At 43.8% G+C, this 27356-nt stretch overlaps 1 protein-coding gene across 1 annotated transcript; it reads left to right on the top strand.

Annotated features, from left to right (window-relative positions):
- The first annotated feature begins 6238 nt into the window (after nt 1-6238).
- LOC140129755 (vomeronasal type-2 receptor 26-like) lies at nt 6239-26899 on the top strand. The gene is made up of 5 exons (XM_072150765.1): nt 6239-6376; nt 7008-7323; nt 7615-7808; nt 17097-17220; nt 25995-26899. The coding sequence occupies exons 1-5, from the start codon at nt 6239-6241 to the stop codon at nt 26897-26899; spliced, it is 1677 nt and encodes a 558-aa protein (XP_072006866.1).
- The last annotated feature ends 457 nt before the right edge of the window (nt 26900-27356 follow it).

Genomic DNA, 27356 nt, shown 5'->3' with positions numbered 1-27356 from the left:
GGAATCCTAACATCATATGAATACATTTATTAAAGAGCATACCTACACGCAAAGAGATAATAAAAAGAGTTAAACATGATGCTGTAACTGTGCCCTAGTTATAGTGCGAGTATGTACAAAGAAAAAACAAAGATAATTTGTATACAACAAATGGTTTCGCCATCCCGTCCCGGACATGTATCATATGAACTTCTTCCATAAAGAGTTGAGTTCTATGAGAGAAAAAAAGACAAGTATAAGTCAAGGGAATATATAAAGTTGTTCTGATAAATACCTCAAAATATACTGAAGAGGAATAGAGAATCAAGAAAGGAGCATATTAATGGGGGGACAACCTTAAACATAGTGTATGCGATGTATAATAAGCAAACAATGTAAGGTATATTGTACCAAGTCACATTTAAATCACATTTAATTTAAAATCTACATTGAGACCGTGAGGTTTGAGGCTTCTTAATTTGTGAATCCACTTCAGTTCTTTGATCTTAAGGAGACGTTCGCGATCACCACCTCTCCTCAGAGAGGGTACATGATCGATAATCCTAAATTTTAACTGTCCCTCAGTGTGTCCCATTTCCAGGAAATGTTTGGACACTGGTAAGTCTTTAACCCCCTTTCGTATCGTATATCGATGTTGGTTAAGTCTCGTTTTTAGATCAAGTGTGGTTTCCCCCACATACACCAACTGGCACGGACAAGATAATAAATAAATCACATGATCACTGTTGCAGGTGAGGTAATGTCTAATATCGTAGGAAATGCCTCTATGTTCAAATGTATTACCTTTGATCATATGAGAGCAATTGACACACGATAAGCATGGGAAACATCCCTTTCTAACCGTTCCAAATAAACCTCGCTGTGTGGTGCGTTGTCTGGAGCCTACATCGGCTCTCACCATTTTATCCCTCAAATTGCTACCACGTCTGTACGAGAACAGTGGTGGACATTGGAATTCAGGAATATCAGAGAAGGTGTGTGACAGAATACACCAGTGTCGACGTACAATCTCAGCAATATCATTGCTCCTGTTGTTATATGTGGAAATGAAGGGAATCCTATTCATAATTTTTTTAGAAGAGGGTTTAGAAAGGGCTTCTTGTCTAGTAATAGACAAGGCTCTAGATTTATTCTGTTCAATCACTTTAAGTGGATAACCTCTATTTTGAAATTTTTTTTGCCATCATATTAAAGTCTGCGTCTTTGTCTTCTGCATCACTCGTAATCCTAGTTATGCGTAAAAACTGACTGTAAGGTAAGTTCTTAATCATGGACCTCGGGTGTCCACTTTCATAACGCAGTAAATTGTTCCTATCTGTAGGTTTAACATGGATACTGGTGGAGAAATGACCGTTTTTAAGTTGTACATTGACATCAAGGAACTGTAAATTAAATTTAGATTTTACCATGGTAAACTGTAAACTTTGATCCACTGAATTCAAATAGTCAAGAAAAAGGTCCACCACTTTTTTGTGTCCACTTTTTTGGATAGAATCTTACAAAATTTTGCAACAGCAGCAGATTCATATATCAAGGATACAGTTGATTTTTTGGTTAAACTAAAAGCTCTCACATTGGACAGCTCAAAGGAGTATACTCTGGTGTCATTTGACATTATTTCGTTATACACATCCATCACACACGAGAGAGGGATGAAAGCCATTAGTATTGTAATGGAAAACTCAGACTTATCACCACAAACCAAGGATCTTGTTATTACTTTACTTGATTTAGTACTCACCAACAATTATTTTTTATTTGAGGATGAATTTTTTTTGCAGTTAAGAGGAGTGGCCATGGGTGCCAATATGGCACCCACATATGCCAACATTACAATGTGACATTTTGCGGAAGACGTCGTCTATGGGTCCCACCACTTCTCTCAAGTATTGAGGTGGTGGCGATACATCGACGACGTCTTCCTCCTTTGGACGGGATCCGATCTGGAATTAGACCTTTTTCTTGACTATTTGAATTCAGTGGATCAAAGTTTACAGTTTACCATGGTAAAATCTAAATTTAATTTACAGTTCCTTGATGTCAATGTACAACTTAAAAACGGTCATTTCTCCACCAGTATCCATGTTAAACCTACAGATAGGAACAATTTACTGCGTTATGAAAGTGGACACCCGAGGTCCATGATTAAGAACTTACCTTACAGTCAGTTTTTACGCATAACTAGGATTACGAGTGATGCAGAAGACAAAGACGCAGACTTTAATATGATGGCAAAAAAATTTCAAAATAGAGGTTATCCACTTAAAGTGATTGAACAGAATAAATCTAGAGCCTTGTCTATTACCAGACAAGAAGCCCTTTCTAAACCCCCTTCTAAAAAAACTATGAATAGGATTCCCTTCATTTCCACATATAACAACAGGAGCAATGATATTGCTGAGATTGTACGTTGACACTGGTGTATTCTGTCACACACCTTCTCTGATATTCCTGAATTCCAATGTCCACCACTGTTCTCGTACAGACGTGGTAGCAATTTGAGGGATAAAATGGTGAGAGCCGATGTAGGCTCCAGACAACGCACCACACAGCGAGGTTTATTTGGAACGGTTAGAAAGGGATGTTTCCCATGCTTATCGTGTGTCAATTGCTCTCATATGATCAAAGGTAATACATTTGAACATAGAGGCATTTCCTACGATATTAGACATTACCTCACCTGCAACAGTGATCATGTGATTTATTTATTATCTTGTCCGTGCCAGTTGGTGTATGTGGGGGAAACCACACTTGATCTAAAAACGAGACTTAACCAATATCGATATACGATACGAAAGGGGGTTAAAGACTTACCAGTGTCCAAACATTTCCTGGAAATGGGACACACTGAGGGACAGTTAAAATTTAGGATTATCGATCATGTACCCTCTCTGAGGAGAGGTGGTGATCGCGAACGTCTCCTTAAGATCAAAGAACTGAAGTGGATTCACAAATTAAGAAGCCTCAAACCTCACGGTCTCAATGTAGATTTTAAATTAAATGTGATTTAAATGTGACTTGGTACAATATACCTTACATTGTTTGCTTATTATACATCGCATACACTATGTTTAAGGTTGTCCCCCCATTAATATGCTCCTTTCTTGATTCTCTATTCCTCTTCAGTATATTTTGAGGTATTTATCAGAACAACTTTATATATTCCCTTGACTTATACTTGTCTTTTTTTCTCTCATAGAACTCAACTCTTTATGGAAGAAGTTCATATGATACATGTCCGGGACGGGATGGCGAAACCATTCGTTGTATACAAATTATCTTTGTTTTTTCTTTGTACATACTCGCACTATAACTAGGGCACAGTTACAGCATCATGTTTAACTCTTTTTATTATCTCTTTGCGTGTAGGTATGCTCTTTAATAAATGTATTCATATGATGTTAGGATTCCCCTGTTGCGGTGATACTGGATTGAGTGGGTGTTGTTGTCCATTGTTGGATCTTCATTCCACGTACATTCCAGGGGGTGAGGGAGTGTCTCCCATCATTGGGTTGACACCTCCACCCTTCGATCAGGCTGGTTTTCTGACTTTATTATATACTTACCTGATACACGCTTTACTGGCTGGTTGCCCTTAATTAAAATGGTACACTTTATTGCACTCCAGCATATGCGCATGTCCACACTGGGTGGCTGGTTTCCCACACCCCAAATGGAAGCTTAGGCTTCCTGTCAGAGCTGTGCGCCTGCGTAACTGACTGACACCCTTGACCGGATAGTGCGAGCATGCGCAGTACTATTGTTTACAAACCGTGTTTGACGGACCCATGCTTGGAAGTATGCCTACCCATGTCCCGGTAATGTTTTTAAGTAGCACCTGCACTTTACACATATTAATTACCTTGTTAAGAGGTTTTTGCATAGTTTTTCACTTTTATAACATTTATTGTGTATTTATATACTCCTACAACATACTGTAATCATGTATTCTTTGAATGTACTGTGAGTAAGCACTGCACTTTGTCGATTATGCACTTTATTGTGAATTTTGTATTAATCACTATATTGTACAGATAGAGTATATATATATGTTCACTTGCTCTTGTAACCTCACTTGCGAAAGGCTCACAAGCCGAAACGTCGTCTTTTATGGATTAAACCACCGTTTTTTCACCCAATTTTTGTGCTGCCTTTTCGTCATTTGGTTATTGGAGGGTCCCTTTCCTGGCCAGGACCCATTACGGCTTTGCACACTATCAGCTTTGTTTGGCTAACCATTCTTCAACAATTGCTATGCTGCTTGAACTTTTCTTTTTTCTACATATATATATATATATATATATATATATATATATACATATATATATATATATATATATATATATATATATATATATATATATAATAAAATAAAATCATTATTGGACCTGCACAGTGAACCCCGTAAAATGACCTGAAAAACGCTTCTAAAAAAGATAATTTTTTATTAATAACCTTAAAAAAATGCTCTTAAAAGTGATTAAAAAAAAGTTGGACGCTCCAAAATAAGCCCTTTACCAGATTTGTCAGTCAAAAAATATGCATCTGGAGTATGTGACATCAAATAGTATAATAAGTGACAGCCAGCATGGGTTTACTAAGAGTAGAAGTTGCCAAACTCACCTGATCTGCTTCTATGAAGAGGTGAGCAGATGCCTAGATGGAGGAGCAACTGTGGATATTGGGGCTCATTTACTTACCCGGTCCATTCGCAATCCCGCGGTGCGTTGTCCGGCGTTGATTCGGGTCTGCCGGGATTCACTAAGGTCGGGAATTTTGCCATTGGTAAAATATAGGCGTAATGGAATGTTGAACTGTGTCAGAGGGTTGGTTGTGTAACTTTCCACTTGTAATGGCCGAAGCCACCAAGTTGGATAATGATATGTTCCGCTAGCACAAAATTATTTACATAGAGGGCAATGTGAAGGCTGTCAACTAGTAAATAGCTCAAAACAATCTAAGATGATACAACATACAATAGTGAGTGTATTCTACTGAGTATCCTACAGGGACAATATTGTATACAGCCCTAGACAACATCTAGTACATAACGGCATGTTTTGTTAGCTAGGACTGTCAGCTCTCGTTAGTCAAGACCCCTCCAGATGGCGGAAAAGGATCTAAAGCCCTCACTGTCTAACAAAAGAACAAACACCAGCACCCTGAAGGTGGAAACCAGCGAGGTGATGTAAGCCATGCCCGGCCACAGCATGGAGTCCATTTAAAGGTTAACTCTACCCTCGTAGCGACCCTTGCATGCCCAGCCCCCAAACCTGCACCAATCATGATACAAAGTGTACAGATCTCGCAGATAAATACCATATACTCCAACCTCCTCCAATTGGTCCTCGGATGTGGGGGCATGGCCAGACAGCCTCACCAGGAGGTAACATGATACTGTCAGTTAGGCAAGGAGGATAAGAACTTTCATATCAGTAGATGACCATACTGAATGGATATATACTGAAGAAATGTCTCCACCTAGTACCGACAAATGCAATCCTGAGAAAGATGTCTGGAATTCCTGGATCTGGAATTAAAGATTGATGATCAACTCTAGCTTAAAAAACTGTCTGCAGGAAGCCCATGGCCACAAACGATTGCTAAGGTGGAACAGTAACTACCCAGTAGCCTTAAAAAAAAGGCATATCTAAAGGATAGTTTCTGCGGATCCCCAGATCTATTCTTCCGATAGTGAATTTAACAGTGAGGTGAGAAATCTTGAACACAGATTTGTAGACAGGGGATACCGAAACATGTAATGCTTGATGCATATGTGAACACAGCCGTGACCAATAGACAATCCCTTTTGACCCCCAAGACAAAAATGGTAGGGGATGGTTTAGTCTGGCTGATTGGAAAATTTGATGATCACCATGTAGAAGTTATGCAGATAGTAATTACATTTTGGTATGTCCTTCAGAAAGACACAGACATTAATATCAACATAAGTGATGGACCATCATTCACTGCAGACGAGGTAAAATACCTCAGAGACCATTTTGTCCACAGCCACTAGTCCCCCCTGTGATTTGACTGGCTCCTAAGCTACAGATACCAACTCACTGGTACTTTCAGATGCGGGTCATACAAGACGTGCGAATACCTTAAAAGAGCTTATACTTTTGTCTGTCTCACCACAGGCCAAACTTACAGAAATAAAGACTTAGTGTATTGTAAGACGACCGGTGTGCTGTACCTGGCTACTTGTTCTTGCCCGCTAAGTTATGTGGGCAAAATGTACTGGAAGCTACTTCGACAGATTCTTGACCATGTGGACGACATCAGCGGGTGGAGAGACAAAGCCCCGTCCAGACAAGCCTGGCTGTTCAATGGAGGAGACCCCAAATGTTTCAAATTCATGGCGATTGAATGGGTTGGCCTTTCCCCCTGGAGAGGCAGTTCCGTCTGAGAACCATAAAACATGAATGACTCAATGACGCCATTTTGTTTGCTCCGTTTATCCAATGATTGATCCATTTTCTGACAGTGCCTTCTCCTGCTGTAGTGATAAGGACCTAGGTAGACCCACGGATCTCATTGTGAACCAAGCATCATTATACAAGCACTCGGGCATTCAGTGTTTTGAATGTTTGATATCAGACCCTACATCAGGGGGAATGTTTTATATTTATATATATATGCTACTGTAATCCCATGTAATATCATCTCCTTGCCAGGTGGCAATAGAATATCAAATTATCATAAATGTGGTGAAAAAGACCTGCTAATACCCCTTATAGAATAGCGCAATTAGCTTGGTTCTATATACACTAATATGTTTTAATGTGTCCAATGTACTTTTTAAGTGTGTATTGTACATTTTTGCATTTTATTTCAAATCAATAATTTTTTTTTTATGTTTTGTCACATATTCCCCCTGTAAATGTACAGAGATAGAGTTCCAAAATTTCTGGGGTAGACAATAATCTGAATTTAGTCTGTGTGTTGATCCTAAAGTATAATTCAATAAATACATCACTGTTGTTATGTTTTCTTTCTTATAGATCAGTTATGGAGCCAGAGATCCGCTGCTAAGTGATAAAAGGCTTTTCCCAAACTTCTTCCGCACGGTTCCTGATGACAAGATACAAATTTCAGCCATTGTGAAGCTCTTAGAGAAGCTCCGGTGGGATTGGGTCGGGATTATCACATCAGATGATGACAGTGGACGTCAGGAGTTACAGATGTTACTGAAAGAATTTACAGATCATCAGATTTGTGTGGAATTCCGCATTCTTGTATCTATGGAGAATTATAAGGACGTCCCTCAAGCTTTACAGACATCATCCACTGATGTTATTATTATATGTGGCACCTATAGTATGTATTACATCAGGTTTTTGTATAATGCAGATCATATCCTGAAAAACAAGACCCTTGTACTTCCGAACTCATGGTCAGGCGCACACGAGCTTATAGAAAACATAAGAGGAGAAGTTCCGGCTAATTGTAGCTTAGTGTTTTCTATCCCCAGATACAATATTACTTCTAAAGAGTCTCTGCATATTTTACTATTATCTGGCCAACCTTCTGATGTGTTACTGGAAGATATCTGGATGACTGTATCACATTGCTTTTTGGGAAATGCTTTAAAAAATTCTCTTATTCCAGCATTCAGTAGAGGTCAGTATCATCACTGTTCTGATGCGGAGAAGAACACTCCCATGAAGTATAATGGTTCAGATGATACAGCTCCTTACCAGGTGTATACCGCTGTCTACATCATGGCTCAGGCTTTACATAAAAGTTTACTCAATAACGATGGCAAACACGATACCTGGAGAATATCGGACTATAGAAGGAGAGTGAGTATTATCTGTTAAGTCTATTCCATCTCAGTGTATTCAAACATTTGACATGACTCCGGAAGAACACAATAAAATTACCCAGAATGATGATGAGTAGGGATGAGCAGACCCAATGATTGTATGGAACCTGAACCAGTGACACATGTGATCATTGGATGCATTGGTCGTGGGTGTGGTATTACAAATGGCACTGTCATGGAAGCAACGATCACCATGGTGGAAAATGGTGGTGCTAACATCTTCCTTAGACTTCTGACGGTGGCAAAAAGTTAACGCTTGCAATCTAGTACCTTATCGCAGGTGTTTGCAGGGAGGAGTCGAGGTTCAGCATAAACCCAAACAAAGTGGTACGGGTCCGCTCATCACCAATCATGGAGTGTATGATAGATCAGGTGGTAACAGCTGTAATGGAGACATTTTGGATGATCATATTTATGCTTTGCTTAAAAAATCTTGCCCCAAACTCATCAACTGTTAAAAAAATATTGAGTTTGGTCAATAGTTGTTATGACACTAATATCAATTTATGATAATTTCTACATCTTTTTAAAAATTTCTCAGTTGATGGATCTGGCTAAATGTTTGAATTTAAAGGAGTTGTCTGTGTTTAATAAAATATATATATATTTATGTTCAGTGTGGCTGAGAAAACAAAAAAGAACTCATGCTTACTTTCTCCGCTCCTCCTATAGTCCAACACCGTCTCACGTCGGTGCCATGCACACCTGTACACTTTTTTGAATGCAGTGATCTTAAATTTGTTATCCAAAGACTCCCTCCTTCTAAAATTAACTTTTACAATTACGCTAATTTGCCAGAAGAACTATGGTTCAGAAGCCGTCTGTGCTCAAGATGTTTCTGATCTGCCGCAGCATGTCACTGTCTCCCCCTCCCACCTGAACCACTCCTAGAGCCCTTCCAGATCATTAGAATCATTTTTAAAGTTGCTTTTAGAATAAAGGAGGCAGTAAATAACAAATATAAGAAGACAACCATAGACAGAGTGCCTGGATCTATGAGTAGGTGCCCCTGGTTTATCATTATGGATCTGGACTACCCACCATAAATATTTAGAAAATGTTCTAGTACCAGTGCTTGTCACAGGGATTAATCTTCCATGTTTTGTCAATCTGTGCTCTCTTTCTCTGTTATGAGAGTATCTAGAGATCACTGACACTCAAAAAGCAAAAGAAAGATAGGAAAATAGAAGTGCAGGAAAAAAGATCAATGACGAAACAGAAAGTGAGCATCTTCCAGTATTGGCTCTGAGATTAATTTCCTAGCTGTAAGGTTACTCGGGTATAAGGAGGGCAGAAGGACCCATGCTAGGGTCGTCCTTGTCCTCCTGACCAGCAATGACCAACATTATTCATCTAGAGAAGATACTGCTCTTAAGACACGACCGACATGCATTACAAAAAGTGTCTTAAAGGAAACCTACCACTTGAAGTGGTAGGTGTAAGATGGAAATACCGAGCACCAGCTCAGGGTGAGCTGGTACCGGAGCTTATTTTTGTTAGTGTCCTAAACCGCTGTATTGCAGTTTAAATCGCTTTTTAAAATTTATAGCCGAAGCTGCTTCGGCGCACCATGCGCGCGGCTCTCCTTCACTTCCTATGTAGGCGCGCATGGTGCGCCGAGCGCGTACCACCGTGCGCTGAAGCAGCTTCGGCTAAAAGTGTTTTAGACCGCGATACAGCGGTTTAGGGCACTAGCAAAAATAAGCTCCGGCACCAGCTCACCCTGAACTGGTGCTCGGTATTTCCATCTTACATCTACCTCTTCAAGTGGTAGGTTTCCTTTAAGGTTCAGAGTTAGTGCATTATAAGACTGTCTTGTCTTACTTTGGACCACATACTAGCTGATTTATTTTATGCCAGAAAACTAGTACAAAATTCTGTCCGGTCAGCTGTATTTTTGGCATGTGGACCTTTTTAGCACAGGGCCATGCCCTCTCGTTATAGGCCATGCTACTTTGGTCAAACTAGTTGGAGGAGGGACAGAAACTGTCTAAAACACTTAATGAATAACCCCCATTATATCTAGATGTGTTTTGTCTTTATACAATGAATGCACTGGCTATAAACCCTGTAGTAATATAGTGTCAGGAGATCTTAGTCTCTATTGAGCGGGGAAACACCTCCAATGTATAGAAAGTCTTGGCCTTTCAGCTCTTCACATACATTCATAATGGCTCCAGGATGTGCAGTTATATCAAATCTCATTAAGGGTTAAAGTTATTTTGTATGTTCTGCAGCATTTGTAATACTAATCGATGGATTGATATTACCCAGTGCCTTTATTACTACCTTGGTCTCTACAGCTGACTCGCTACATAAAGGAAAAAAGGGATTTTTTAAATGAGAACGGAGATTGGATGACACCACTAGATATAATGAATTGGGTGATGAGAAAATATAAAAATGGTGAATTAGTATCCAGAACATATGTTGGAAGATTTGATGCATCACTTCCAGAAGAGAAACAGCTCCATATCACTCCACAGCAAGTAACATGGAAACATGGGCTGGTAAGTCACTAGTAAAGGGGTTGGCCACACTGTACATGATTTGCCCATGTGCTTTCACTCCATGAATGTTCATCAAGTGATTAAGCAGTCCTGCTACTTACTTTTGTACTGTGTGTAGAGCTCCAGGCTTTATTTGCATCTCTGACTTCATCTGAATAGACAGAGATGTAGCAGTAGAGTATGACTTGTCCTGCTCCCTTCCCCCTCCTTCTCCCTGTCTCTGACAGTAGAGACAGAATTTGAGAAGCAACAGAGTGAGTGACATAGTCTGGATGTCCTGGAGTCAGAGACGGCCACTGTGTGTGCATGCAGAGGGCCGCATGCTGAGAACAGGGAAAAGCTGTATCTTTCAAAGTGGGGAAAAACTCAGTATTTTCCAGCCTCCCAGTACACGGCATGGAATAACAAATAACGTCACTGAGAAGTAAAATTTGTTATGCAGATAAAAAGCCCTCACACAGCTCTGTACATGAAAAAATGAAAAAGGGATAGCTTTTTGAAGATGTGGAGAAAAAAATTAATGGAAAAATACTGCAACGTGAAGAGGTTAAGTGTTACCGGCGGGAATGAGCCCGAAAGCGAGACAAAAACTTCTAGCTAAAGTCAAGGTTCAAAAATGTGTTTGCTAGCTACTGGGGGCATCCCTGTAACTACTGGTATTGGGGCTTCCCTGTAACTACTGGATACTGGGGGAATCCCTGTAACTAATGGTACTGGGGCATCCCTGTAACTACTGGATACTGGGGCATCCCTGTAACTACTGGCTAATGGGGAATCCCTGTAACTACTGCCTACTGGGGCATCTCTGTAACTACTGCTACTGGGGCATCCCTGTAACTACTGGCTACTGGAGCATCCCTGTAACTACTGGTACTTGGGGAATCCCTGTAACTACTGGTAATGGGGCATCCTTGTAACTACTGGCTACTGGACCATACCTGTGGACAAGAAGGCATCACTCTGACAACTGTGGGTATTATTGTAGCTACAGTGGGCATCACTGTGGCTACTGGGGGTATCCCTGTGGCTATGAGGGCCTTCATTGTGAATGCTAGCTACTGGAGCATCCCTGTAACTACTAGTACTGGTGCCTTCATTGTTACTGCTAGCTACTGGAGCATCCCTGTAACTACTGGTACTGGGGGAATCTCTGTAACTACTGGCTAATGGGACATACCTGTAATTACTGGCTACTGGAGCATCCCTGAAACTACTGGAGCATCCCTGTAACTACTGGCTACTGGAGCATCCCTGTAACTATTGGTAATGGGGCCTTCAATGTGACTGCCAGCTACTGGAGCATCCCTGTAACTATTGGCTACAGTGGGCATCCCTGTAACTACTGGCTACTGGGGCTTCCCTGTAACTACTGGCTAATGGGGCCTCCCTGTAACTACTGACTGCTGGAGCATACCTGTGGACAAAAAGTCATCACTCTGACAACTGTGGGTATTATTGTTGCTAATGTGGGCATCACTGTGGCTACTGGGGGTATCCCTGTGGCTATGAGGGCCTTCATTGTGAAAGCTAGCTACTGGAGCATCCCTGTAACTACTGGTACTGGGGCCTTAATTGTGACTGCTAGCTACTGGAGCATCCCTGTAACTACTGGTACTGGGGCATCCCTGTAACTACTGGCTACAGGTGCATCACTGTAACTACTGGCTAATAGGGCATCCCTGTAACTACTGGTACTAGGGGAATCCCTGTAACTACTAGCTAATGGGAAATCCCAGGAACTACTGGCTACTGGAGCATCCCTGTAACTACTGGCTACTGGAGCATCCCTGTAACTACTGGCTACTGGAGCATCCCTGTAACTATTGGTAATGGGGCCTTCATTGTGACTGCTAGCTACTGGAGCATCCCTGTAACTATTGGCTACAGTGGGCATCCCTGTAAATAGTGGCTACTGGGGCATCCCTGTAACTACTGGCTAATGGGGCATCCCTGTAACTACTGGCTAAGGGGATATCCCTGTAACTCCTGGCTAATGTGGCATCCCTGTAACTACTGGCTACTGGAGCATCCCTGTAACTACTGGCTAATGGGGAATCCCTGTAACTACTGGCTACTGGAGCATCCCTGTAACTACTGGCTACTGGAGCATCCATGTAAGGCTAAATTCACACTGCCGTGAGCCCGCCGCACCGTAGTACGGCGGGCTCACGGCAGCGCGGGGAGAGGAGGAGGAGGTGAGCGCAGCTCACCCCCGCCCCTCTCCATAGAAACTAATGGCGCACGGCGCCGTAATACGGGGAAAGATAGGACAGGTCCTATCTTTCCCCGGGCTACGGAGCGGTACGGTGCCGCACGTGTGCTGCACCGTACCGCTCCCGTACAGGGCCGTGAGCCCATAGGAGTGTATGGGGGACGTATATCGGCCGCATATACGTCGGCCGTATATACGTCCCCCATACTGTAGTGTGAATGTAGCCTAACTACTGGTACTGGGGGAATCCCTGTAACTACTGGTACTGGGGGAATCTCTGTAACTACTGGCTAATGGGACATACCTGTAATTACTGGCTACTGGAGCATCCATGTAACTACTGGCTACGGAGGCATCCCTGTAACTACTGGCTAATGGGCATCTCTGTTACTACTGGCTACTGAGGCATCCCTGTAACTACTGGCTAATGGGGCATCCCTGTAACTACTGGCTACTGGAGCATCCCTGTAACTACTGGTACTTGGGGAATCCCTGTAACTACTGGTAATGGGGCATCCTTGTAACTACTGGCTACTGGAGCATACCTGTGGACAAGAAGGCATCACTCTGACAACTGTGGGTATTATTGTGGCTACAGTGGGCATCACTGTGGCTACTGGGGGTATCCCTGTGGCTAAGAGGGCCTTCATTGTGAATGCTAGCTACTGGAGCATCCCTGTAACTACTGGTACTGGGGCCTTCATTGTGACTGCTAGCTACTGGAGCATCCCTGTAACTACTGGTACTGGGGGAATCTCTGTAACTACTGGCTAATGGGACATACCTGTAATTACTGGCTACTGGAGCATCCCTGTAACTACTGGAGCATCCCTGTAGCTACTGGCTACTGGAGCATCCCTGTAACTATTGGTAATGGGGCCTTCATTGTGACTGCCAGCTACTGGAGCATCCCTGTAACTATTGGCTACAGTGGGCATCCCTGTAACTACTGGCTACTGGGGCTTCCCTGTAACTACTGGCTAATGGGGCATCCCTGTAACTACTGGCTAATGGGGCCTCCCTGTAACTACTGGCTACTGGAGCATACCTGTGGACAAGAAGTCATCTCTCTGACAACTGTGGGTATTATTGTTGCTAATGTGGGCATCACTGTGGCTACTGGAGGTATCCCTGTGGCTATGAGGGCCTTCATTGTGAAAGCTAGCTACTGGAGCATCCCTGTAACTACTGGTACTGGGGCCTTAATTGTGACTGCTAGCTACTGGAGCATCCCTGTAACTACTGGTACTGGGGCATCCCTGTAACTACTGGCTACAGGTGCATCACTGTAACTACTGGCTAATAGGGCATCCCTGTAACTACTGGTACTAGGGGAATCCCTGTAACTACTAGCAAATGGGAAATCCCAGGAACTACTGGCTACTGGAGCATCCCTGTAACTACTGGCTACTGGAGCATCCCTGTAACTACTGGCTACTGGAGCATCCCTGTAACTATTGGTAATGGGGCCTTCATTGTGACTGCTAGCTACTGGAGCATCCCTGTAACTATTGGCTACAGTGGGCATCCCTGTAAATAGTGGCTACTGGGGCATCCCTGTAACTACTGGCTAATGGGGCATCCCTGTAACTACTGGCTACGGTGATATCTCTGTAACTCCTGGCTAATATGGCATCCCTGTAACTACTGGCTACTGGAGCATCCCTGTAACTACTGGCTAATGGGGAATCCCTGTAACTACTGGCTACTGAAGCATCCCTGTAACTACTGGTACTGGGGGAATCCCTGTAACTACTGGCTACTGGAGCATCCCTGTACCTACTGGCTACAGGAGCATCCCTGTAACTAATGGCTAAAGGGGCATCCCTGTAACTACTGGCTTATGGGGCATCCCTGTAAGTACTGGCTACTGGAGCATCCCTGTAACTACTGAGTACTGGAGCATCCCTGTAACTACTGGTACTTGGGGAATCCCTGTAACTACTGGATACTGGAGCATCACTGTAACTAATGGCTAATGGGGCATCCATGTAACTACTGGCGACTGAGGCATCCCTGTAACTACTGGTACTGGGGCATCCCTGTAACTACTGGCTAATGGGCATCCCTGTTTCTACTGGCTACTTAGGCATTCCTGTAGCTACTGGCTAATGGGGCATCCCTGTAACTACTGGCTACTGGAGCATCCCTGTAACTACTGGCTACTGGAGCATCCCTGTAACTACTGGTACTGGGGGAATCCCTGTAACTACTGGCTACTGGAGCATCCCTGTAACTACTGGCTACTGGGGGAATCCCTGTAACTACTGGCTACTGGAGCATCCCTGTAACTACTGGCTACTGGGGCATCCTTGTAACTACTGGATACTGGGGAATCCCTGTAACTACTGTCTACTGGGGAATCTCTGTAACTACTGGTACTGGGGCATCCCTGTAACTTCTGGTACTGGGGCTTCCCTGTAACTACTGGCTACTGGGGCATCCCTGTAACTACTGGCACACGTGATATCTTTGTAACTAGTGGTTTCTGGAGCATCACTGTAACTAGTGGCTACTGGAGCATCACTGTAACTAGTGGCTACTGGGGCATCCTTGTAACTTCTGGTACTGGGGCTACCCTGTAACTACTGGCTACCGGGTCATCTCTGTAACTACTGGCACACATCGTATCTCTGTAACTACTGGCTACCGGAGCATCCCTGTAATTAGTGGCTACTGAGGCATCACTGTAACTACTGGCTACTTGGGCATCACTGTAACTTCTGCTACTGGGGCATCCCTGTAACTACTGGCTACTGGGGGTATCTCTGTAACTCCTGGCTACTGGAGCATCCCTGTAACTAGTGGCTACTGGAGCATCCCTGTCACTAGTGGCTACTGGGGCATCCCTGTAGCTACTGGTACTGGGGCATCCCTGTAACCACTGTTATTGTGGCATCCCTGTAACTAGTGGCTACTGGGCCATCCCTGTAACTACTGGTACTGGGGCATCCCTGTAACTACTGGTACATGGGGTATCTCTGTAACTAATGGCTACTGGAGCATCCCTGTAACTACTGGCTACTGGTGCATCACTGTAACTACTGGCTACTGGTGCATCCCTGTAACTTCTGGTACTAGTGCATCCCTGTAATTTCTGGTACTGGGGCATCCCTGTAACTACTGGTACTGGGCAAATCCCTGTAACTACAGGTACATGGGGTATCTCTGTAACTACTGGCTACTGGAGCATCCCTGTAACTACTTGCTACTGGGGCATCACTGTAACTACTGGCTACTGGAGCTTCCCTGTAACTACTGGCTACTGGAGCTTCCCTGTAACTACTGGCTACTGGGGAATCCCTGTATTTACTGGCTACTGGGGCATCTCTGTAACTACTGGCTACCGGGGCATCCCTGTAACTACTGGTACTGGGGGTATCCCTGTAACTACTGGTACACGTGGTATCTCTGTAACTACTGGCTACTGGAGCGTCCCTGTAATTAGTGGCTTCTTGGGCATCACTGTAACTTCTGGTACTGGGGCATCCCTGTAACTACCTCCTACTGGGGTATCTCTGTAACTACTGGCTACTGGAGCATCCCTGTAATTACTGGCTACTGGAGCATCCCTGTAACTAGTGGCTACTGGGGCATCCCTGTAACTACTGGCGACTGGGGCATCCCTGTAACTACTGGCTACTGGGGCATCCCTGTAACTACTGGTACTGGGGCATCCCTGTAACTACTGGTACACGGGGTATCTCTGTAACTAATGGCTACTGGAGCATCCCTGTAACTACTGGCTACTGGTGCATCACTGTAACTACTGGCTACTGGTGCATCCCAGTAACTTCTGGTACTGGGGCATCCCTGTAACTACTGGTACTGGGCGAATCCCTGTCACTACTGGTACATGGGGTATCTCTGTAACAACTGGCTACTGGAGCATCCCTGTAACTACTGGCTACTGGGGCATCTCTGTAACTACTGGCTACCGGGGCATCCCTGTAACTACTGGTACTGGGGGTATCCCTGTAACTACTGGTACAGGGGGTATCTCTGTAACTACTGGATACTGGAGCACCCCTGTAATTAGTGGCTTCTGGGGCATCACTGTAACTACTGGCTACTGGGGCATCACTGTAACTTCTGGTACTGGGGCATCCCTGTAACTACCTGCTACTGGGGAATCTCTGTACCTACTGGCTACTGGAGCATCCCTGTAACTAGTGGCTACTGGAGCATTCCTGTAACTAGTGGCTACTGGGGCATCCCTGTAACTACTGGTTCTGGGGAATCCCTGTAACTACTGGTAGTGGGGCATCCCTGTAACTACTGGCTACTGGAGCATCCCTGTAACTACTGGCTACTGGAGCATCCCTGTAACTACTGGTACTGGGGCTTACCTGTAACTACTGGTACTGGGGCTTCCCTGTAACTACTGGTACTGGGGCTTCCCTGTAACTACTGGTACTGGGGCTTCCCTGTAACTACTGGTACTAAGGAATTTGATTCCATCCACAAATATGCAAAACATGTTTTGCGTTTAGGTTTTTTAAGTGGAAACAGGAAAGTTAAATTTTGTATCTTATATATTTAGATCCCTAATGGCCGATGTAGTGAATCCTGTCTGCCGGGAACCCGAAAAGTCCTGAGAGAAGGATATCACATCTGCTGCTACGACTGTATCCCATGTGCCGAAGGAGAATTTACTAATCATTCAGGTATAATTTTTTTATCAATGATTTTCTCTCTCCATATGTACAATATTAGGCACTTTTTTGAAAACCAATAAAAGTCATGACTAGAGATGAGCGAACATGCTCGTCCGAGCTTGATGCTCGTTCGAGTATTAAGGTACTCGAGACGGCTCGTTGCTCGGACGAGTATTTCCCCTGCTCGAGATCGAGCATTTAATTAAAAAAACACAGTGAAGAACAATGAAGAATAGAATAAAAACAGTGAACACAGTGAACACAGGATCATTTAAGTGAAAAACACAGTGAAGAACACAGTGAAGAATAGATTACAGATGTTCGGCACATCTGCTTACTTGCCGGAAGATACGCGCGGAACGGTGCGAACAAAATAGCATGTGAAGAACAATATATATGTGTGAAGAATACATTGCAGAACACGGTGAGCAGGACAGAGACAACGAGGAGCAGCACAGAGACACCGGGGAGCAGCACAGAGACACCGGGGAGCAGCACGGAGACATCGGGCAGCGGCAGCACAGAGACATGGGGCAGCGGCAGCACGGAGACATGGGGCACGGAGACATGGGGCACGGAGACATGGGCACGGAGAGCAGCGGGGCACGGAGAGCAGCGGGGCACGGAGAGCAGCGGGGCACGGAGAGCAGCGGGGCACGGGACAGCGTATCTCCCGACAAGTAAGCAGATGTGCAGAACATCTGTAATCTATTCTTCACTGTGTTTTTCACTTAAATGATCTTGTGTTCACTGTTTTTATTCTATTCCTCACTGTTCTTCACATCTGTTAACTTGTCGGGAGATAATATACGCGCGGAACAGTGAAGAATAGATTGCAGATGTTTGCATACATCTGCTAACTTATCAGAAGACATTCTTTTTCAATTAATTAACACATTTTATTCCCGAACCATGGTCCCTTTGAAAAATGCTCGAGTCTCCCATTGACTTCAATGGGGCTCGTTATTCGAGACGAGCACTCGAGCATCTGGAAAAGTTCGTCTCGAATAACGAGCACTCGAGCATTTTAGTGCTCGCTCATCTCTAGTCATGACCCCATGTCCTTCATACACTCCCCTTTAATCACTGTTCCATACTCCCTTCACATATTTAAAGGGGTATTCCCTTGTGAGCAAATTAATATTTTTGTTTGTATTATGAAAATTTATACAGTTTTCCAAAATTTTTTCTGTATCAATTCCTAAGGGTTTTCTAGATCTCTGCTTGCTGTACTTCTTCCAAAAAACGTCTATGTTTACTTCCAGCGGACAGAAATCTGACCAGGTCACACAGGTGCATGGCTCGTTATAACACACAGCTCTGATTACTCTCTATGATACTAACGAGCTGTGCACCTGTGTGACCTGGTCAGATTTCTGTGCACTGGCAGTAAACTACGAAGCTTTCAATAGAATGACAGCAAGCAGAAATCTAGAAAACCATGAAGAATCGATACAGAAAGTATATTTGAAAATTGTATAACTTTCATAATACAAACAATAACATTAATTTTCTGAAATTGGAATATCCCTTTAACCCCTTCATTACTCAGCCTATTTTGGTTTCCAAGACATGACCCCATTTTTTAGATCTTCCCTGTGTCTCTATAAGTGCTCATAGCCCTGGAACGCTATAAGATATCCAGGGGATTTGGGGACTGTTTTCTTGTGCCCCATTGTACATCATATTAGTTTAAACATTTGGATGATATCTTTTGTGTTTTGTTATTAAAAAAAACGGAAATCTGGCAAACATTTTGAAAAATTTTTTTATTTTAAAAGTTCTAAATTCTAAAGTTCTACATTCTGAAGCAGATAGTCAGAGCACCTAATACTTCATAACTTACATTTCCCAAATGTCTGCTTTATGTTGGCATGGATTTTTAACGTTCCACGTATTTTATGCTATGAGGCTCAGAATTTGGATTCCATTTTTCACTTTTTTTGGAAAATCTCCAAAACCTGTATTTAGATGGACCGGCTCAACTTTTAATTGGCAGTGAGAGGCCTAATATTATTAAAACATTGGGGCAGATTTACCTGGTCCATTCGCGATCCATTGGCGGGTTCTCCGACGCTGATTCGGGTCTTCCGGCGATTCACTAGGTAGTGCCCCCGATGTCCTCCAAGTGTCGCTGCTGTGCTGAAGTCCGTTCACTGGAGTTCACCAAGCTATCCTGGGTGAGCGCGTGTCAAGCCACACATTTTTTTTTAATTACGCAGTTTTTCCGAATACATTGCGTTTTCGGACGGCCACGCTCCGATTTCCGTCGCGTGCATGCCGGCGCCGATGTGCCAAAATCCGATCGAGCGCGCCAAAAACCTGGGGCAATTTGGCGCAAATCGGTAATTTTCGGGAAACCCGACGAAAAAAAGCGATTCCGGCCCTTAGAAAATGACCCCCATTATTTTTGGCCATTCACCATACCACAAAAATAATATATTATTTTTATTGAATGGGTCACCACGATTACAAAAATACCTCAGTTATATAGATGTTTTTATTTTTTCTCAAATTTTACTGAATAAAAATAATTTGGCAAAAATGTTGTTTATTTTAGCATCACCGTCTTTTCATATGCATAACTTTTTTATTTTTCGGCTAACAAATCTAGTTAAGGGCTTGTTTTTAGTTAAGAACTGATGCCTTCACAGTTGGTCACAGAACCAGCTAAGGTGGCGTTTGTGATCAGTCTTCTTTCCGGGAAATCCCTGGATTAGGCTACTCCCCTCTGGGACAGGAACGATCCGGTCACGGCTACTCTCGCCGCATTCCTCGCTGAATTCCGGTCCATCTTTGAGGAACCCGGGCTTCTTCTGCTGAGACCTCACTGCTTAACCTGCATCAAGGGAACTACACGGTCCAGTTCTGTACTTCAGCCTCTTAGCTGGATTGGAATGAGGTGGCCTTGCTTGCTTCTTTTAACCCCTTAGTGACCTGGCCCTTTTTATGTTTTTTAATTTCCATTTTTCACTCCCCCCCTTCAAATATCCATAATTTTTTTATTTTTACACACAAAGAGCTCTTTGATGGCTTGTTTTCTGCGTAACAAATTGCACTTCATAGTAATGGTATTCAATATTCCATGTCGTGTACTGGGAAGTGGAAAACAATTCCAAATTCAGTCAAAATGGTAAAAAAAAAACGCATTTGAGTCGTTTTCGGCTTTCATTGTGCGCCCCAAATGACAAGTGTATTTTATTTGTTCGGTCTTTACGATCATGGGGATACTAAATTTGTATAGGTTTTATAATGTTTTCTTACATTTACAAAAATGAAAACCTCCTGTACAATTTTTTTTTAATTTTGTCATCTTCTGGCGCTAATAACTTTTTCATACATCGGTGTACGGAGCTGTGGGTGGTGTCATTTTGAGTAAGTTTTGATTATGTTTTCAATGCTACCATTTTTATGACTGTACAATCTTTTTTGATCAATTTTTATTGATTTATTTTTATATTTTTTGAAATGGCAAAAAAGTGCCATTTTCGATTATTTTCCGTTACTGGGTTAAACCCAGTGAAAAACCATTATTATATTTTGATAGATCGGGCATTTTCGGAAGTGGGGATACCTAATGTGTTTATGATTTTTACTTTTTATCTGTATTCATGATATTTTTATTATATTTTATCAGTTCTAGGGAAAAGGGGGTGATTTGAATTTTTAGGGTTTTTTATTATAACTTTTTTACAACTTTTTTTATTTTTTACTTTCGCTATTTTTCATACCCCCTAGGGTACTTTAACCCTAGGTTGTGCGATTGAACGTACAATATACTGCCATACTTCAGTATTGCAGTATATGGGGATATTCCACCTTTGCCTGTGAGCCCTCTCCATGCACTGGGACCCGACGCAAGCCGTACTATTACGGAGCACGTCGGGAAGGGGTTAAAAATGGACTGTCTGGTCAGATCAAAGACGCACTGTTTGCCGTCTAAGCTGAGTGATCTCATCTCTCTGACCACACAGATTGACATTCGGTTTTAATGAGCGCTCTGAGGAGCAACGTCTGGAACAACTGCAAGTCAGGACCCGACATCTGCCCTCTTGGCTCCAGTCTTCCAAAGACCACTTCACCTGTCTTCCGTGTCTGCTGCAGAGGAGCCGATGCAGGTGGATAGAGCTTGTCTGATAGAGTGTAATGGACAAAGACAGGAGAACCTCTGCCATTATTGTGCCAGCCTGGCGCACTTTCTTGAGACTTGTCCCGTTCGTCCTCAGCGTCCGGGAAACGCATGTACTTGGGGGAAGCGTCCCTAGGTTAAAGTAAAGCTTCTCCATGCCTGAACATTCCCGTTCTGCTCAGCTCTGGCAGAGGTAGCCAGATCCAGATTTCTGCCTTCTTGGACTCCGGCTCTGCAGGAAACTTTGTGGATGCTGCCCTGGTCTCCCAGCATCATTTTCCTGTGCTACCCCGATCCACGTCTTCTATTCTGTTGGGTCTTCCGTGGTTGCAGCTCCACGCACCCATGCTTAACTGGAAGACTGGGGAGATTCTTTGTTGGGGATCAGCGTGCCAGTCTCATTGTATGGTGGTTCCTCATCCTGTGTCCATCCCGGACACAGCTTCTTACAAGGAATTTTCTTTTCTGAGAAGCAAGTAGAGACTCTGCCATCACACAACCATATGCCTGACCAATAGACTTGATGCAGGGTTCAACTACTCCACGGGGTCGAGTATATCCCCTATCTGTTCCTGAAACTGCGGCCATGTGAACCTGCAGAAGGGCTTCATATGCAAGTCTTCATCCCCTTCCGAAGCGGAATTCTTCCTCATCACTAAGGAGGGTTCTCTTCATCCTTGCATTACCGCAGTCTGAATTAGGTCCCAGTAAATAAAACTGCTACCCCCTACCCCTGATCACGGAACTGTTTGATTGTCTACGTGGTGCCAAGGTTATCACCAAGTTAGACCAACGAGGGGCATATAACCTCATCTGCAAATATGAAGGTTATGAATGGAAAACCGCCTTCTATACCCGAGATGGGCACTTTGAATACCTTGTTATGCCCTTTGAACTCTGTAATGCATCAGCGGTGTTCCAGGAGTTTGTCAATAACATATTCAGAGACTTACTTTATACCTGTGTCTTGAGTCCCATGGGGCCCATGTACGGCAAGTTCTCAGGAGCCTAAAGGCCAATCGCCTATACGAGAAGAGTCTCCCATTCCTAGGATATATTATCTCAGACAAGGAACTGCAGATGGATCCTGCAAAGTTGTCTGCTGTACTTCAGTGGTCGCGTCCAATGGTACTTCGAGCTATACAGAGATTCCTTGGCTTCGCCAATTACTATCGGCAGTTTATTCCATCTTTCTCCTCCCTGGTATCTCCCATTGTAGCACTGACTAAGAAAAATGCCAATCCTAAGCTCTGGCCTCGGAAGGCTGAAGAAGCTTTCAGTAAGCCTTTTCATCTGCTCCCGTTCTCACCCGGCCTGATACTGAGAAACCATTCCTGCTAGAGATTGATGCCTCATCCGTTCTCACCCAGAAGGGGCCCGAAGGCCGAATTCTCACCTGTGGGTTTTTCTCCAAGACTAGAGATGAACGAGTATTCTAGTCCAAGCATGATGCTCGTTCGAGTATTAGGGTACTCAAAATGGCTCGTTGCTCGGATGAGTATCTCGCCGGCTCAAGATCAAGCATTTAGTTAACGAAACACAGTGAAGAACAGTGAATATACAATGAAAACAGTGAACACATGATCATTTAAGTGAAACATCTGCAATGTGTTCTTCACACATATTGTTCTTCACATACTATTGTGAAGAACACCGTTCGGCACGCTTGTCTTCAGATAAGTTACCAGATGTACGGAACATCTGCAATGTGTTCTTCACTGTGTTCTTTCAATGTGTTCTTTCAGTGAAAACATCTGCAAACATCCGCAATGTGTTCTTCTTTAGTGTTCTTTCAATGTGTTCTTTCAGTGAAAAATGCTCGAGTCTCCCATTGACTTTAATGGGGTTCGTTATTCGATACGAGCACTCGAGCATCGGGAAAAGTTAGACCCCAGTAACGAGCACTCGAGCATTTTAGTGCTTGCTCATTTCTATCCAAGACCTTTTGCCACAGAAAGCAACTACTCTATTGGTGATCGGGAGCTTCTGGCTTTCAAACTTGCTTTGGAAGAGTGGCGTTATCTTCTGAAGGGAGCTCGTCATCCATTCAGTATCTATACTGATCACAAAAACCGCATGTACCTCCAGACTGCCCAGCATCTCGTTGGTCTCTCTTCTTTCAGCTTTCTGATACATTTCTGTCCTGCAGAGAAGAATTTTAAGGCCGATGCTCTCTCTCATGCCTCGGATGTTGTTAGAGAAGATCCTGCTCCCAGACATGTAGTGCCTCCTAAACAGCTGGTTCTTGCTGCTCCCATGGACCTTTGGCAATTTCATCCTGGCAAGACGTATGTACAACCTGCCCTTTGGAAAAGGATACTGACTTGGGGACATTGCTCTCGTGACGCTGGGCACCCTTGGGTGCAACGCTGTGTCGCCCTCATTTCCCGGTTCTACAGGTGGCCAGATCTGGTCAAGGATGTACAGGATTTTATGGGCTCCTGCACTTCCTGTGACCGAAAAAAGCCAATAAGTCTTAAACCTCTTGGTGTTCTTCTGCCCTTACTGATACCCAGCTGCCCATGGACTCACGTGGCAATGGACTTTAACACCGATCTTCAATCTTCCTCGGGCAATACCGTCTCAGACTGTGGGGTCCAGTTTGTTTCCCAGTTCTGGTGACCCCTGTGCAGTCAAATACAAGTGAAGCTGGACTTCTCATCTGCATACCATCCGCAGTCCAACGGACAAGTTGAAAGGGTTGATGAGACCCTGGGCTGCTATCTCCGACATTTTGTCTCAGGATGACTGGTCCATCCTGCTGCCATGGGCGCAATTCTCTTACAATTCTCTGGACTTTTGAATCTTCCGGCTCTGCTCCATTTTTTTATTGTGTATGGACTACATCCTCATCCTCCTCTCCCTCTTGCTGAGAGCTCTATTGCTCCTGCCCTGGAGGAATTGGTCAAAGATCTCAGATCCATCTGGGAACAAATGCATCAGACTTTACTCCGGGCATCTGCCCACACCAAAACCCAGGCGGACAAGAAGCGCAAGTCTCCTCCAGTCTTCTCCCCAGGTGACAAAGTATGGCTGTCTTCTAGGTTCGTTTGTTTGAAGATTCCCAGCTATCAACCTGGTCCTCGATTCCTTGGTCCATTTAAAGTACTGAAGTGCATCACAAACTCATTCCACATCCTCTCTTGAAGCAAGTCATCCTGAACCGCTTCTCTCGGCACGGAGTTCCTCCTGCCCCCGAGGCTGATTCCATCAATGTCTTCGAGGTAAAGGAGGTCCTAGATATGAAGACAGTTAGAGGGAAGCAGTTTTTCCTTGTTGACTGGAAGGGGTTTGGTCCAGAGGAGAGGTCCTGGGAGCCAGAGGGTAACATCTTGGAACATGGCCTTCTGCAGAAATTCCTCTAGTCCAAGAAGAGGGGGAGGCCAAAGAGGGTCAGGTACTGTCACAAGTGATCCTGCGCCACACAAGCTGAGTCGCAGGTGCACCTGTGCTCTATATGGGCCCCCGTATCCCGCCACTGTGATTACCTCTCCACATTTCCACGACAGCTCTGGCATTCCGGTGTGCCAGCTTCCAGGGATTTAAAGGCCTAGCACGTCGGTAATTGGCGCTGGCCAGCTGCCAATTTCTGATAAATTCTCAGACCCTTCCTTTCTTCCCTGCCAGATCTTTGTACCTCGTTGCCATTGAGAAAGTATTTCCTATGAGCTTTGCGTTTATAGTGATTTCTGCTATATTCCGCTACGTCCCTGACTCTGATTCCATGCTGTCTGTCTCGACCTCCTGCCTGTCCCCGACTACGAACTTGCCACTACCACTGATCCTGACAGTGGGGCAGCATTTGTGAAACATCTCAATTAGTCTTATGTAGAAACCATTAGCAAAATGGTCCTATGTCCTCTGAGTTTATAGTGATTTCCCTTTATGACCTTGATTCCTTTCCTGACTCCGATCCCGTGCTGCCTGTCCTGACCTTCCGCTATGCCCTTTACTCTGATACAGTGCTGTCTGTCTTGATCTCCTGCCTGTCCCTGACCAAGAGCTTGCCTTACGATTCTGTACTTCACCCTGGCCGCCACCATGGACAAAGTCGCGCCCGTGGTACTACTAGTCCAACCCGCTTTGCAGGGGGCTCTGGTGAAAACCAGGTGCCGCTTAAACTCTGGTCCCAGATGTTGACTTATGTCATCATCCACGGTGGTCCAGAGGATCCACTACCACTGTTCCTGATGTGGGGCAGCATCTCAGTTAGTCTCATGTAGAAACCATTAGCCAAAGCCTACATGATTTTGGCCAAAGTTTTCCCTTCAGTATCCCTACTATTTGTCATAATTTTCTTTACTTGTAAACAGTTTAATTTTTTTTGCTTAGAAATTTACTCACTGTAGCATAACTTTTGAAATGATAGATTTCTTCAAATATTAATACACAGAGTATCTAAGACAACATATGATTGCATTCGGCCTGGTAGCCTAGAAAATCCTGTACAGATGTAGCCATCATTAACTTCTGATCACAAACTGAGGTAAAACTGAGAGGAAAGCAATGGATAAACGTCAGTTCACATTTGACTAGAACTGCACATCTGCATTGTTCTGTATAAGGTTATTAATTTCTAGACCTGAGTCCCTGACAAAGTTTTTCAAAAATGTTACCTGCAGTTTCCTAAACTTCACAAACATTTCATTCATAGACAGCCAGAACTGCCGGAGATGTCCTGAAGATGAATGGCCAAATGAGAGAAGAAACAAATGTTATGTCAGAGAGCAGGAGTATTTGTCATATGAGACTGATGTTCTGGCTTTAGTCTTCTCCATCTTCTCCATGTTACTTTCTCTTATATCTGTATTTATGATGGGAATATTCACTATATTCTGGAAATCTCCCATTGTCCGAGCCAATAACCGGACCCTCAGCTTCATCCTCCTGAGCTCTCTCATGTTCAGCTTACTGTGTGTGTTTCTATTCATCGGTCGTCCAGTGGATATGACCTGCATGCTGCGACAAACCTTCTTTGGGATCTTCTTCACAGTCGTTGTGTCTTCTGTCCTGGCCAAGACCATCATAGTCTGCATCGCCTTCAAGGCCACCAGACCTGACAGCCCATGGAGAAAGTGTGTGGGGGTGAAGCTTCCTTACTCAGTAGTGTTGGGCTGTTCATCTATTCAGGTTGTGAATGCAGTTATCTGGTTGTCAGTGTCTCCTCCATATCAGGAGTATAACCGGGATTATCCTGGGAAGACCATCATCCAGTGTAATGAAGGTTCTGTCCTGTCCTTTTACCTCATGTTGGGTTATTTGGGGTTTCTGGCGGCTGTGAGCTTTGTTCTGGCTTTCATGGTGAGGACATTACCTGATATCTATAATGAGGCCAAGTACATCACCTTCAGCATGCTGCTGTTCTGCAGTGTCTGGATCTGTGCCATCCCGGCCTATCTGAGCAGCAGAGGGAAATACATGGTCATCGTAGAGATATTTGCCATATTGTCCTCAGGGGGAGGAATATTGTGCTGCATGTTTATACCGAAATGTTACAATATCCTGGTAAATCCTGAGGTGAAGAGTAAAGGACACAGGTTACAGAAACACTTTACCTAAATCATTGTTTAGCCTGAATTTCATAGATGTTCATATTATTAGGAAATTCTGCAATGAAGGGACCTGGCTCAGGGAGAGTGCTACGTGGAACACTGGGAGAAACCGGACAAGGTAAGCACTAGTTTATTTTTTTTATGCAGCCCACCCCTGACAACCTCACTATTTTTTGTTAGCATTTGACAACCACTTTAATAAAATTCATTTCGTTGTTTTCCTTTATAACCTAATAATAAATCATTGTTGAAGAGAATTTGTCTTGTGATTTATCCATCCTGCGATGTAGACCGGTCACTGCCTGTGTAACAATTAATCACCATTCCTACAGTTTTCCTTAATAAAATTACTATTGTCAAAATTTTTATTTTTCAAACATTCGTTCAGCCTCTGTAGACCTTTGGGCCCCTCCACACGAGTGAAAGCGTTAAAGCACTAATTTGAGGTTTCGTTCAGAATCATG

Source organism: Engystomops pustulosus, chromosome 1 (genome assembly GCF_040894005.1).
Source record: "Engystomops pustulosus chromosome 1, aEngPut4.maternal, whole genome shotgun sequence".
Lineage (NCBI taxonomy): Eukaryota > Metazoa > Chordata > Amphibia > Anura > Leptodactylidae > Engystomops > Engystomops pustulosus.
This window is presented reverse-complemented; position numbering and strand designations above follow the sequence as displayed.

What these genes read in the sequence shown, in the direction of transcription:
- LOC140129755 (XM_072150765.1), top strand. Translation starts at nt 6,239, where the DNA reads ATGTACTGGAAGCTACTTCGACAGATTCTTGACCATGTGGACGACATC. An exon ending in AATTCATGGCGATTGAATGG is followed by an intron (nt 6,377 to 7,007) that starts GTTGGCCTTTCC and finishes TCTTTCTTATAG; the next exon opens with ATCAGTTATGGAGCCAGAGA. An exon ending in TATTATATGTGGCACCTATA is followed by an intron (nt 7,324 to 7,614) that starts GTATGTATTACA and finishes CTCTTATTCCAG; the next exon opens with CATTCAGTAGAGGTCAGTAT.